At 41.7% G+C, this 14,539-nt stretch overlaps 2 protein-coding genes across 2 annotated transcripts; one reads left to right on the top strand and one right to left on the bottom strand.

Annotated features, from left to right (window-relative positions):
• The first annotated feature begins 3,004 nt into the window (after positions 1 to 3,004).
• marcksb (myristoylated alanine-rich protein kinase C substrate b) lies at positions 3,005 to 5,680 on the top strand. The gene is made up of 2 exons (XM_010788564.1): positions 3,005 to 3,385; positions 4,388 to 5,680. Exons 1-2 carry the CDS (start codon positions 3,290 to 3,292, stop codon positions 4,946 to 4,948), a joined length of 657 nt encoding a protein of 218 aa, XP_010786866.1. The 5' UTR covers positions 3,005 to 3,289; the 3' UTR covers positions 4,949 to 5,680.
• Positions 5,681 to 9,245: 3,565 nt separating this feature from the next.
• Positions 9,246 to 13,997, bottom strand: col10a1a (collagen, type X, alpha 1a). The gene is made up of 3 exons (XM_010788563.1): positions 13,908 to 13,997; positions 13,389 to 13,533; positions 9,246 to 11,719 (listed from the first exon to the last, which is right to left on the bottom strand). Exons 1-3 carry the CDS (start codon positions 13,911 to 13,913, stop codon positions 9,879 to 9,881), a joined length of 1,992 nt encoding a protein of 663 aa, XP_010786865.1. The 5' UTR covers positions 13,914 to 13,997; the 3' UTR covers positions 9,246 to 9,878.
• Between the last annotated feature and the right edge of the window lie 542 nt (positions 13,998 to 14,539).

Genomic DNA, 14,539 nt, shown 5'->3' with positions numbered 1-14,539 from the left:
TGTGATTGCGTGCAGCTGATGCGGGTCCACGGCAGCAAAAGGGGTGTGATTGACAGCGCTCTCCTTCAATAACAATTTACAATGCATAGTGCGACGCCCCTTTGTTTTTCAGAAGACTAAATAACAAAGCATGATGAGCAAATTGAGATTAGAGCCTTCTTCATACTCTCAGTGAAAGTATTTAAATGGAAATAAGAAACACACAGATCAGCATACAGATAATAAAACACTAATAAGTCTTACATTTTTTTAAATAGGAACCAAAACCCTTTTTCATAAATCTTTGGGCCAAGCCTTCGTGAATTAGTTGTATTCAAACAAAAATCCTTAACAGGTAATATTCCTCTTTGCCTGTAGGGAAGCTCATGAGATCAATATCATGTTGTTGTTTTTTGTTGGAGCCTGCTTGAAATAAGAAAACTGTGTCACCTGTATTTATATTTTATCAGCAATATTGAACCCCTCAGAGAGAGGTTTAGTTGCAATACAACATGTCTTGCAAAAAAAAATGGAAAACAAATCCTAATCTATATTATAATGTTTTGGATACTATACAAACTAAATATAAATCTGTTCAAGAATGTGATTATGAAGCACACTGCTGACCTCTGACCCCCGATAACTTAAAGGGAGGTCATTCACTTCAGAAACACTTTTTGTTATATTCCATGGAATGCTCTTAACATCCCGATAGCAATGAATCAATTAAATGCTTTGACAATAAATATATACAAATATTTCCTCTGTGGAAGCCGTGGTGCTGGAAAAAGCTAGTCCAATTATCTGCCTCGGCCCGCGGCAGATAATTGTATGGCCTGCCGGCCTGTCAGCCTTCCATCTCGTGCACAAACTTATCTCGTGCCCTCATTGGTCATGTGCACGTTCGTGTGTGTCTCTGTAAGGAAGTCTGAAGGAAGGGGCAGATTTATTTTGGTTGAGTACTTTCAAATTCTAGCTTACTCGAGCTGGTTTCTCCATTCTTACCTGCCCTAACATACATCCAGTTTTGAAGCGGTTTCAACACTGATCAGGCTTCAATAAACCAAACATGCACTTATTTAGCTGACTGAAAAAGCATGTGGCTCTTTTTGTAGTCTGTCAGAAAGTAGTGAAAAATGTCAGTTTCCATTGGTACAAAATCAAGTATCCAAAACTGAAGACAATACATTTATAGTGACATACAACATAAAAGCTTGATACAATAAAGCAGTTTTTTTCATTTTTGCTTTCAAAAGTTTGGTCTTTGGTTGTTATTGAAATAAATGAGGGACATGTTATGGAAACTTCTTTTTTGTGTGTTTTAGCTTTTGTGGTAGGCTACTATACAGTTTACTAAACTTAAAAAATCACTCTGTGGATTCTCTTTTTAAAGTTTGTAATGTTTATGTCATATCTTTCTATTGCTAACAGATGGTTTATATATCTTTTGTTTCACTGTGTAAAAAAGAAATGCATGTTGTTAAAAATGTACATTTACTTTAAATCGACACAGTTTATTTTCCTAACGTTATAGGCTACAGTTGATTGGACTCAACTGTTTGGTAGAGCCTTATAATAAAAAAAACGGTGTGGTGGGAGTTTCCGAAGAAACTAAAAGGCAGGAAAGTAAGAAGTGTGATGAATAGCCTACCTTTCGCATGTTTAAGATGTTGTGTGGATTTGTGCCTTTGTTTCATTTCACACACACTGAACACTCACAGGCTGTGCTTTAAGATCCTGATGCTGTTCAGTATCTTCCTGACAGGTGAAGTCTTTATGTCTGAATGTCTGGCCTGCATGGTGCTTCGTGCCCTGCTGGCTTTGTCCCCTGGTTTACATATTCATGGCAGCTCAGCATAATAATTACAGCTTTGCATGTAATCAGAAGATCACAACAATGAGCGTGGCCTAGTTATCTTGATGAGGGCGGGTGAAAGAAGTCACCCTAATCCTCAAACTGTTGTCTGCACTGTTTTGAACTCACTCTCACCCTACTTCTCCAAAACACAGGAGTCATGGTCGCTAAAGGCTCTCGACGTGCAGCCTCTTCCTTGGAGCCATTTTGGACTGGTAACCATGGAGATGTGGGTCATGCAGTGATGGCAGAGAGGAGACTTGTGGCTGGTGGTGGAGTCAGAGGACTGCAGGCTGCTGGAGAAGAGGGCCATAAACTCTCATTATATCTGGGTCACTGGGATACTCCAGCTGCAACCAGCAGACAAGACGCTATTATGCAAGAAGAGGGACGAGGGATGTTGTGGGCACAGGGGCTTATAGTTACAGGGCACGTCTGTCTATCGAGCGAGGCATATGTCAGGAGGGTGCGTAATGATATGACATGAGACCAGCTGAGCTGTGCTTTCTCAGAAACATGCTGTTGTTTTTGCACTCGCATGTCTTCATTTGGGACAAACAACTTCTTCCATATTATTTGTTTCAGCACAAGTAATACATTTAACTCTACATGTCTTTTTTTTATCTGCTAAACATCAAATAGTGTTTTATGATATATCATTGCATATTGTACCCTATATTAATGTAAATGTAGGCATATCTTTTTTTTTTAAGGCAATTGCTCAGATGAAACCTGCTGTATAATGAAATACAAGAATGGCCAGAAATTGTGCTACAGGGAAGACTAAATATTTCTTAATACAGAAATTGAATGTCATATACATGTAAAGCATAACATTGTTGGCCTTTTTATGTGTTTTATGTAACCATTATTGTTAATTATAGTATGGGATTATCCACTATTTATGAGATATCACCTCCTTGAAACCAGCCTGCAGTTGAATCTGTTGATAGTGTAAAGCTTCATGAAATCTCAGTCGTTATTTCAGTCATATAAAATCAAGTTTCTGCACCAGAAAGTGAATATAAGAGCCAGTTGTTGGCCATGTTGTTGTGTCTCCTATTGTCCATGGCCCCCACTCCATGACCCCCCTCCACTCGTTGGATCCCGGACTTGTGATTGGTTGAGACGGGCTGGCTTTGTCGTCATAGCCCCAGTGCCCATTCATCAGTGGACTTGGGCGTTGTACTCCGCATCTCATTTGCGGCGGGGCCAATTTCTCCATTTACAAACTCCGCTCGAGAAAAAATTGAAAGAATTCCCGTTTCTTTTGCATCTTTGCCACAATTCTTGCAGGTTCTCTCTCGTCCCTCTGCGGTCACTTCGGTTTCGGGCTGATCCACCGTTATCGGTTGTAGAAGGAGTTGCCGGCGCTTGACTTGAATTTTTGGGTAGGAAGCTTGCGGTCTTTGTTCATTCATTTGATCGGTTGGGTTCCTTTGTTGCACCAAAAGCATGGGAGCACAAATCTCCAAAACCGCTGGAAAAGAGGAAGCTGCGGTGGAAAAGCCAGCAGAAGGTGCAGCCGTTGCAGCAAAGACGAATGGACAGGTATATATTTTAATTATTTAAGTCTCAATTGCTCCGGCGGAATTTTGTCTGGTTTTAGCAATGTGTTGCATCAATGGCGTGCTCCATGTTCCCTGTAGCGCATCCCCACGCTCACCGGCATTCAGGGAAAGTGGCCACATGTATCCATTTTCACCGGCGAAAGCATTGTTACTAAATCATATGCTTTTTAACGCAACGTTGATTAAAATTGATGCATTTTCTTTTTTAACTGCTTTTAAATTCATACAGGCCTATTATTTAATTATTTTTTTTATATATAGCCTATATATCAGGTCGCACATCTAATTGGTTGAGTGTGTATTTCACCAGGTCGAAATTGACATTTTTGATTTATCACAATCATTTCGACGGGGCTTTGGTTTGTGAAACATTGCGGCTGTTTTGGTATTCTTTTGGTTGAAATGTGTGCAGCGGGGGTTTGTGGGCGCTCTCACTGTGGCATGGCCATTTTAAAAAAACGATACCACGCCTTTGTTGCCAGATTCAAGAAAGGAGCCACGTTTTTGTGCCAACACTACCCTGTAAATCAACCAATTGTTTGAAAAAAACAAAGAGTTGAACGGTGGGAATATATCTCAATTTAAATAACACACAATGGTTTATTAAAAAGGTCATTCAAATAAGGCTTAAAGTCACAAAATTCCTATATTGTATCCTGTGTCTCCACACTGAACACCACCTGGCGGGAGCCGGCGGTACTGCAGTCTAGCAGACTAGCCTACTGCTGAAAACCACAGATCTGTCGTCACTCTCCTAGTAACAGATGTTACTGCAGTTTTAGGACTTTTTCCTATTGGTTAGTCCTTGCATTTGATTAAATTCCACAGCATGCCAGATTTTGCAGGGGGTATTCTTGCACACACATTCTCTTATGTAGGCCAGAATTGGCCTAAGATGCATGATTACAGATGAACAAACTCCCTTTTCCTTAAATAACATGGAAAGGTTCACAAATGACCGTTTCATTCTCTTTCCTTCCAGGAGAATGGCCACGCCAAGACCAATGGGGATGCCTCTCCAGCTACAGAGGAGGCCAACAAAGCTGATGTTCAGGCCAACGGCAGCACTCCCACTGAGGAGGTGCCAAAAGAAGAGAATGGCGAGAAAGTAGAAGTTGCAGAGGCCAACGGCGAGAAGGAGCCTGCCGCCACAAACGGCGAGGCTTCTGCCAAGCCGGAGGAAGGCACTCCGTCCAGCGAGGATGGCAAGCAGAAGAAAAAGCGTTTCTCCTTCAAGAAACCCTCCTTCAAGCTCAGCGGCTTCTCATTCAAGAAGACCAAGAAAGAGTCTGAGGAGGCAACAGAGGAAGAAGCCGCAGCAGCAGAACCAGGCGAAGGAGAGAAGGCGGCATCTGAGGAGGCTGCCGCTGAGGAGGCCAAACCAGCCGAGGCTGCAGCTGAGGAGGGAGCCAAGGAGGCTGCAGCTGAGGAGCCAAAAGCTGAGGAGGTGAAGGCAGAAGAACCTGCAGCAGAGGAGAAACCAGCGGAGGCTTCACCCGCTGAGCCAGAGACGGCAGCCAGTCCAGAGGCCGCCGCTGAGTAATCCTACTGAGCCAGACACCGGAATGAAGGAGCCCGTCTGAAGGAATGCGAGGACTTGTCTAAAACCAGGGATTTTTTTTTGTTCATTTTTGTTGGTGTTTGTTTACTATTCTGCAACCATCTCATCCATAATGACTGCAAGGTCCTTGGCAGTGATGAACAGGAGGTGTAAGGGAGAGTGTGCTGCTTCCTCACTGCTCATTGGTGCTTGCATGTGTGACGTTGGCCGTGTGTGAAAGTGCGAATGTGGGTGTGAATGTTTTTTTTTCTACATGAAACCATGACTTTGTTGACACGTTGCTGAATTTGACATATTTTATCAAAGTATTTGGTGCTGGGCAATTGGATGTAGCAGCTAAAGCTGTGTCTGCAAGATTTGACACATTGTGATATTTAAAGGGAAAGTCCTAAACCAAGTCTTAAATGTTGTCTTTGCAGTGCACAGTTGTTTACAACTCTTAGAAATGCGACGCTCCTGTGGACACAACCATTCCTGAATTAAGTAGATATAGTTAACTGTCAAAACAATAGATGCTCATCACTTTCCATTAGATACCACCATTTCAGAACTCTGTAGTAATGCACGTTGTATAGACTTTGATATTACTGGTTTTATGACTGAGATGTACCTAAATGACTGAAGTTTTTAACAGATTACCCATTGTAAATGAAGTTTTTCTTGTTTTTCACCATTTGTAAGATTGAATAAAATTGGGAGATGTTTTAAGCAAAATTTGCGTCAAGCTGTAATGACTTCAACACCACTTAATTTCTACACTACAAAGCACACATAGGGGTTTGGGTGCAATTTTGATATGACATAATTTATTTTGTATATAATGAGGCATCACCATATTCAATATGGAATGCAACATTGCCTAAACTGATTATAGTTGTCAGCACTAATGAAGAATAAAGACATTTAGCGCCACTCTAAGCTCATTTATTTATCAGGGTTATAATCCGTTTATTGATTTTGTAACTGAGTAGGTTTCATATTTCAGTTTTGTGTTGTGTGACTCACTGAGCACACTTCAATTATTTGCATTACAGCACCCTCGTGTGGAGCCTTATAGGAATATCAGGTGTAGTTTCAATCATTGTATGGAGAATAGAGAACAAATTGTGCCTCAAAATACTTGGCAAAATCTCATTGTCAGTACATTTAAATTCTTCAGCAGGCTGTATTACATTAATGACATTGACAATAAGTACAATACTGCAGTCTCTTGTAAGGATAACAGGCCTTCAAATTGTTCTATATTATACAATTTAACAAGATCAAATTGCCTTCAGAAGAATTCCATAGATTTAATTGGAGCAATAAGAATGACATAGCACATGATTTATAACTTTAGAAATCCAAGAATGTGAGCTTCGCAAAATAAACATGCTTTCTCTAAACTAATTTGCGAGGAGAAAAATTAAGATGTTTTTCTGCCCTCCAGTATTTTTAGGAAATGACTGGCTTTCTTGGGAACAGCCACTGCATAATTATGTGATAAGACTTGAGGTAAGTTATGTAAACTGCTGGCTTTGCAATGTAAATGATAGTGTTGGAAACAAACATTTGTTATGGTGTCTACAATGTTTAGTATCTACAACTTTAGCACATACCTAAGTGATGCATGCGCCTTTCATTGACATGTTGAAATTGCCTCAAGCAAACACCATAAAAGATCAGAATCTTTTCAAGAGTAGAAACGGCAAAGCCCAGTGTGTTTTTAGACACCCACATCTGTACCACACTCATTTTCAAACCATCTATTTCCTTTGCACCCACTGTAACCCAGTGTACTGCAACTTTGGCTGCCACAAGAAGGGTGTGTTTTACACATAATATTTCTATTTCTGCATCCTGGTCTGTGTGTATATTTTGGTCAGGTTGTTGAGGGATTTGCTACCCATTTTGGACCTCCCTGTGCCTCACAGTATCCCATCATGCCACACAACTCTGTCCTCAGGTTCTCCCTTCTTTTCTTAGAAATTTCAAGAAAATGGGAAAACAAGAGTTTACATATGTATGTACAAGTTATTACAGCAGGTGAGCATGTTACAAAATATATCAAAGTGCAATTATTCGTTTGACTACAACAGATATATTTGGAGTGTGGTTTGTGGAGTGGAGCAGACGCAGTGCTCGTCTGTGCTCCTGTCGGTCCCACCTCAGTAACCACAGACCATCTCTGAATGGCAGTCCCCTCAGATGGCACTCCCAAGTGGTTTCCTTCAACCAGCTTCCTCTCTTTTCTGTGCCTCGGGGCCCCTCATCTAACCACCGCCTCGCTCTCTCTCTATAGGGAAGATCAAACACCCGCTGCCCTGCCAGAGGACCATCCCTGTCCCTCATCCCACATGCAAAGTATTTTCAGCACACCCATATTCAGACTTGCACGGTAGAGTAGATTTTGTAAACCTTGGCTGGCAAGAAGGCAACCAGTAGCCATTGTTAAGGGGAAATTGATACTTTATCATACCTCCTTCTAGCTTCAGGACCAGACCAGTGGTGGGACGTTCTTGTTTAAATGCATTTTAGAGATTTCTTTATTATATGTTTCATACTTCTACTACTCCATTACATTTCAAATGGAAAACATTTTCTAATCTTCATTTATTTTACAGATTAAATAACTGGTTACTTTGCAGTTTCCACATACTAAACATAGGTCTTGCTACAGTTTAAACTGTTGTCTAAGCTATGATAAGACCTTTGACCTCGGCTACATGCACCTACAATTAAGCTATTTCCTTTTCTGGAATCAAAAGTGCAACATGAAAGCATATAACATTATAAATGCTAACATCAGTAATGATAATAATAATAGTGTATTCTGCATTTATATTCAATCAATCAATCAATGTTTATTTATATAGCCCAATATCACAAATGTTCCATTGTCTCAGTGGACTTCACAGTTTGTGCAGAATATCAGTATGGCAATACGACACCCTCTGTCCTTAGACCCTCACATCGTACAAGGAAAAACCCCACAGTTTAAAGGGGAAAATGGGAGAAACCTCAGGGAGAGCAACAGAGGAGGGATCCCTCTCCCAGGACGGACAGACGTGCAATAGATGCCGTGTGTAAATCGAAAAGATAATAAATGTACAACATAGGTAGACCAAATGTTTGGAAATGTATCTATAATAAGAAGATGAATCCACGAGGATGTCAACAATCCTGTGGGAGCCATCAGGGAAGTAGTATGATGAGAGTCAGGCAGGACCACAGTGATAGGTTCAGCCACGACTCGAAGTCCAGAACTCAGATCAGGACTCAGGACTCAGGATCCCAGCGTAGATAGACACCAAAAAGAAATGTGGGGGTAGATGGGTTATTCGGAACATGAGAGTACACAGGTACAGACAGAGAGAAGGAAGAAGTAAGATGTCCCCCGACTGTCTAAGCCTGTAGGTCTAAGCCTATAGCAGCTCAACTAGGGGCTGAATCTAATCAGCCCTAACTATAAGCTTTATCAAAAAGGAAGGTCTTAAGCGCACTCTTAAAAACTCTTATTGATGATACTTGCAGATTATAATATATTTACTGAAACAGTGGTTAAAGTTGGTATGTTTGTATTTGTACTTACATAAAGGATCTAGATGCTACATCTGAGAGAGTTTAACAGTTCAGTATGTCCTATACACTGCTGTGCTGAGTGTGTGTTGATATGTACAGTAGCTAATTTGCTAGCATCCATTATAAGTTTATTTGGACTATTTTGTTTTCCTTTTGTATCTTGGCAGTAATTATTTTAAGCAGAACTTGGAGCAATTGAGTTTGGAAACCAGATAATTTGTATTCCTATAATTATAATATAATATTAACCCTAACCCAATCCAGGGCTCTACATGAAGGCTAATAGGCTCGATTTAATCTTAGTTTGCACTTTAGTACTAACATAAGAAATAGCCAGATGGAAAATTAAGCACACAAGCCATTGTGCCTTAAATTGGACCCATTTTCTCCAGAGTAGAAAGCATCCATCCCTGCTAAAGTGTTCTTGATCGAGACGCTGAACCCCTACTGTACCAGCCTAAAGGGCAATTACTTTTTGGTGACCTTTGACCCCAATGCATTAGGCAGAAGGTGAACTTTTCTTTGCAGATGAATGACCTGGTTCCCTTGAGCCAGGATACTTGGAATTATTTTTCTGACAGAATATTCAGTTTATAATGTATGAGATCCATTCAGGACAATTGGTATTATCTAATATGTAGCCCACTTCCAAATATGTTGTTTATAGAATGTTCTGAAAATAAAACAGTATTTGAAAAAGTGCTCCTGAGACAAAACATTGGTTTAGACAACTTTTATTTAGGTCATTATGCTTTACACGACATAATGCATGTTCAGGGATATAACGATGTTGTTGGTAGTTGTGTTTGTCTGACAGTATTCTGGTGACATATTTCCTTATAACGGTCAATTTGACCATTACCATTTCACAATATTCAAGTCACATACAAGGATAAGAGTTACATGTCAACATGTTACACAGAAAGTATTTGTTTACTTAAGATTTTTGGTCACACAAACAAAACTAGGAGGTACAAAAAAGGAAAAAACAGACAAACAGTAAATTAGGAATCACCAGTATTAAAGGAAAAGAGTGGAAAAATAAAAGTCAGGACGCAACACATTTATAACACCTCCATTTCACATGCTGTCTCCATTACAAAAGCTCACTGGTAACTTTGTGGATTACTTCCCCCCATCCCTGATCACCTGTTTTCATAAATTAGTTTTCCTTCTTCTAAGCACCTATTTTTTTTTTGTAGTTTTCAAGTTGAAATGCAACTATTCCTCAAAGAAGGGTGAACTACCTGTCTGTTTGGTTGAGAAACATTTTAACAGGGAGTTTACTTTAGTTTGAGAAATAGATCGCAAATTAAGTTGGTTGGATTTTGGCAATTACTAAATCAACGTATCACGTTGAGGCAATGAGGAACCCAGAGAAAGAGCAGTGCACATTGTCGGCGGCAAAGACACCATTGGCCTCCTCATCGGGGATCTGGAGGAAGACTGTGTCCTGCTGATCAAGCAGGAGGACAGCACTACCGGACATCTGGTCCAGGAAGCCCTTGTTGTACTCATCATAAGAGAACATAACAGGCTGGCCGTTCTTGTACAGACCCACCAGAGCATGAGCTCCATTAACATGGATGTTGTAGGAGAAATAGTAAACTCCAGGAACTGTGCAAGTGAAAATGCCAGACTCAGGGTCATAGTGGTTCTCAGCATTGTACACAATCTGGTCAAACTTGATAGGGCTGCCAGAAGCAGGGTAGGGGGTGATCAGAGATGCAGTGAAAGCAGACATGGGGGACTTGACCATAATCTCACCCATTCCCATTCCCATGCCTTTCTCATATATAATCTCACCAGGAGCACCAGGAGCACCAGTGGGACCAGCAGGGCCAGCCTCTCCATCAACACCATTATCACCGGGCATACCAGGGGAACCCTGAGGTCCAGGGACACCCTTAGCAGACAAACCTGCAGGGCCAGAAGGACCAGGCAGACCTGGGTGTCCCTTAAGGCCAGAAGCACCAGAAGGACCCTGAGGACCAGAAGATCCTCTGGTACCTGGAGCACCATCAGCACCAGAGGCACCTGACTCACCAGCACGACCGGGATGACCTTTGGGTCCAGCAGGGCCTGGAATACCAGAGGCACCTGGGGTACCTGGGCCACCTGTATTACCTTTGTCACCTGTGGGTCCAGAGGCTCCTCTGGGTCCAGGAGGACCAGCTGTGCCTGGATAACCCTGCTTGCCTGCAAAGCCCTGTGCTCCCTGATCTCCCTTGTTTCCCTTAATTCCCTGAGCTCCAGTTGCACCTGTGTCACCTTTGGAGCCAACAGCGCCATGCTCACCTGTGAAACCAGTTGCACCCTGAGGTCCAACGGAACCAATTGATCCAGTGGCACCAGTAGCACCAGTATATCCTGTTGGACCTTTCTCACCCTTGGCACCTGTTGACCCGCTGGCACCTGTAAATCCCTTCTCTCCCTTCTCTCCATTAGATCCTGGCTTTCCATATCCGGGGACTCCAGGGGCACCAGTTGCTCCAGCAGGTCCCTGGTGGCCTTTAGGGCCACCTGCACCAGGCATACCTGGGGCACCGTTATCACCTGATTTACCTGGCATACCTACACCTGTGGCACCGGTGTGTCCCTTGGGTCCCTGTGGTCCCATGGGACCTGCGGCACCATCCCTACCTGAGCTGCCTGACTTTCCTGGCTCACCTGCCATACCATTTCTTCCTGGCTTTCCAACACCGGCCCCACCTGGTTGTCCAGTTGCGCCCACAGCTCCTTCGCGCCCTGTCTCACCCTGAGCTCCTTGAACTCCCACCCCTCTATCACCCTTAGAACCTGGAAGGCCAGGTACACCTGGATGTCCTTTCAGACCAGACTCTCCTCTGGGTCCCATTTGTCCAGGAAGACCTGAAGGTCCAGGCTTGCCAGTGGCAGAGAGGCCAGCAGGTCCAGGGCTTCCGGAGGATCCAGGGCCTCCCCTTGGTCCTTGAGGGCCAGCGGCTCCGGTGTCTCCCTTTTCACCATGAAGTCCGTGGCTGCCAGGTTTTCCAGATCCACCTGGGGAACCAGGTTTGCCAGCAATGGAACGACCAGGAGCTCCAGAGGCTCCAGCAGGTCCTTCGGCTCCAGGCTGACCGACAGCACTCTCACCTGGGGGGCCAGCAGGTCCCTCAGGTCCCTCAGGGCCGGGCTCACCTGGGGCTCCAGGCTCACCTGCCACTGACACCACTGTGAATAATGAAACAGTCCATAATCAGTACCAACAGAAAGAAAAAAAAAAAGTAGTCAAATAAAAAAAATGACTTACAGGTACAACTCTAAACAATACTTTAAGAGTACATTTCAAAACTTCTTATTTTAATGACTTTGTTCTGGAAATATATGCCTATAGTCTGTGCATCATTTGAACTATAATATCTTAGAAAACTGGGGGACATCACAAAAACTACAGAAACATGGATATAGAGGCCAGCTCTCAGGAGTGTGTGTGAGTATGAAGTATATATCTTGTTCCATATTCAGTATTATTATATTTAAAGAGGTTTTTTTTTTTCCTAGAAAACCTTTAGGTTGTTGTTTTAGTTCCTCTTGTAGTTTAGAGGTTTGACTACATGTCTCTGGTATGCTAGTGCAGTTTTATACGGTTTATTATATAAATTATAAACTTGCAAATCCTTCATAGTAAATGTAGATATCTGCCTCTGCTTTCTTCACAACATTTTATAATTTGTTTTAAATGATGTGTTAATTGGTTATGTAACTATTAGCTTTAAGGGACAGATTGGGACTTGTTTGTCAAACAGTAAGGTTTAAATGAGAGGGAACCTTTTTTATTTGCTGCCTTAATGTGGTAACATGTGTTTGAGTATCAAAGGCTCTCTCCCCGGCTAACTGTAGCTCAGTTTGGCAAAACCAAACAGATGTTTCTACTTCTGTGTGAGGAAGGCACACCCAAGCAAACCACACTGCTGGGTGACTGAACTGTAATTGCTAGTATCAAACTAAAAATAATTCACTAACAGCTACTTTGTCAAATAAAAATAGTATATTGATTCACGCAAAAGTAACATTTCATATTTTAGGTTTGTATTTTATAGCCAGCATTCAAGGCTTTAGAAAATCTTTAGAAAAGCAAAATATGGTTTTGTTTGAAATTAGCTGAAGTGTGCATTGACTAGCATGAGTGTCTCAAAGCATGAACATTCAACATCAACAGCTAAAATGACTAAAATGAGAAGCATTGTTTTATCTCACAGGCTTAATGTATTGATAAGTAGTCTCATGGATATATGCCCTGGAAGTAATTCATATATATTGCTAATCAATGAACATTTTTTACCTGAGTTAACTAAGGCAGTCTCCAAGAAATAAGAAATTCTGTAATTTCACTCAAAAATGGTGATAGTGTAACTGCATTAAAACTACAGAAATCCTCAAAAAACACACAGTTAGATGCATGCATCTAATCCTATGACTTCTTATGGAAGAACACCCCAAAGGTCTGCACTGAGTAAATAAGCCTTGTTATTGAAATCTTAGATCTGAATGTGGGCTGTGATTGGAGAGGCATGAGCACTGCTGCATCCAATCAGAGCACAGAGCAGTTTCAGAGCAAGGTGGAGTTTACTTTTCAAAGCAAAGTGCAGCCGGCTGTGGCCAGCATCTGTTTGGCTGTTTGTGCTGCTCCTATTTTCTACAACTAAGATGGACATTTACAAGCTGAAGATTACAGGTAAGTCTTGAAATGTTGCTTGAGTATATTTTGAATTTAGAGAAGAACATCACACTTTAGAAGCAACTTTTGGAGGGACAAACTCTACTACATCAGGAGAAATGCTAGCATTGTGTATTGTCAAACACATATGCTATAGAAAGCAGGAGACTGTGTTTTTCTTACCTTGGCTCTTCACAGAGTAGGGCTGGTACTGAGGGGCGGCCTTCACCATTTTCTTCACCACATAGCGTTCTCCATGGGCAGCTGCAAAAGCCACCATGAGCAGGAAGATGCTTGCTACTCTTATGTCCATTTTGCAAAGTATGATCTGCATGGGGGGGAAAAGGAAACATTTAGCACAGAACTCTCAAGGTACTAAGTGTTAGCAAACTTTCTATCTAGTTTTTAGTTATTTTACAGATCTTTACAACTTTATTAGCTAGGTACACAGACTAAACATCTTTACAGAAACACTATGGACACCAGTAAGATAAGATAACTAAGAGTAACATGGTGCAAATGACTTTGTGTTCTGACCAGAGCATCCTTAAGGGCTCTTTAAAAAACCCAGATGATGCTCAAAGCCAGCCAGAACCTGCTTCCATGCCATAGAGACATACTCAAGGCCTAGTCAAATCCTAGTAGATGACAACACTTCTCCAGATACAGAGCAGTTTAGAGAAGAAGGGAAAACACACTTACCAGCATCCAATGGGTGTAAAATCAATGTATTCAGCACCAGAAGAACTGCTGGTACTGCTGTATATCCTGAGAGTAGGAGCACAACTGAGGATATGCTGCTCTCTAGTACAATGATGTCAGTATTTATACTATATCTACTCCTCGCATCATTACAAAAAAAAGGCCCCCACCGTGCAAGCACCTCCCTCCTCAGAGCTAGGCTGTAATTAGAAGACAGATCTGCCCAAAGCCGGCATGTCACATCAGGGTGCCTCCATGTCTTGAATATCCAGACACATGATTATCACTTATTTCAGTCTTCCTCTGAACTAGAAAGTAATCAAAGTACAAGAATCACATAAATAAAGAACACATAAAACAACAAAGCACGCATTTTGAAGGTAGAATACACAAATCATCTTTAAATCTTTATATACTTATTTACTGTTTCTACACATTTAATTTTGTTTTCAGGATTTATTTATATTTCTGAGGGCTTATAGGACACCCTGTTTAAATATGACAACCTCTTAAAATAGTCAAAATGCAAAAACAGCACCAGATTAGAGGGACACCTGTGTGGCTTCACAAAGCTTGCATTGAGAATATACAGTAGCAGACTCATCTGCAAATATATATCTTGTCCAGCCGGC

The sequence above is a fragment of the Notothenia coriiceps genome, unplaced genomic scaffold (genome assembly GCF_000735185.1).
Source record: "Notothenia coriiceps isolate Sejong01 unplaced genomic scaffold, NC01 NC01_scaffold00031859, whole genome shotgun sequence".
Lineage (NCBI taxonomy): Eukaryota > Metazoa > Chordata > Actinopteri > Perciformes > Nototheniidae > Notothenia > Notothenia coriiceps.
Note: the sequence above shows the minus strand (reverse complement) of the source record. Positions and strands in the feature narration are given on the sequence as shown.

Excerpts from the sequence above, each read along its gene's own strand:
- marcksb (XM_010788564.1), top strand. The coding sequence starts at position 3,290 with ATGGGAGCACAAATCTCCAAAACCGCTGGAAAAGAGGAAGCTGCGGTG. Across the intron at positions 3,386-4,387 it reads CAGCAAAGACGAATGGACAG|GAGAATGGCCACGCCAAGAC; the intron begins GTATATATTTTA and ends CTTTCCTTCCAG.
- col10a1a (XM_010788563.1), bottom strand. Across the intron at positions 11,720-13,388 it reads CTACTCTGTGAAGAGCCAAG|TGGTGTCAGTGGCAGGTGAG; the intron begins GTAAGAAAAACA and ends CATTATTCACAG.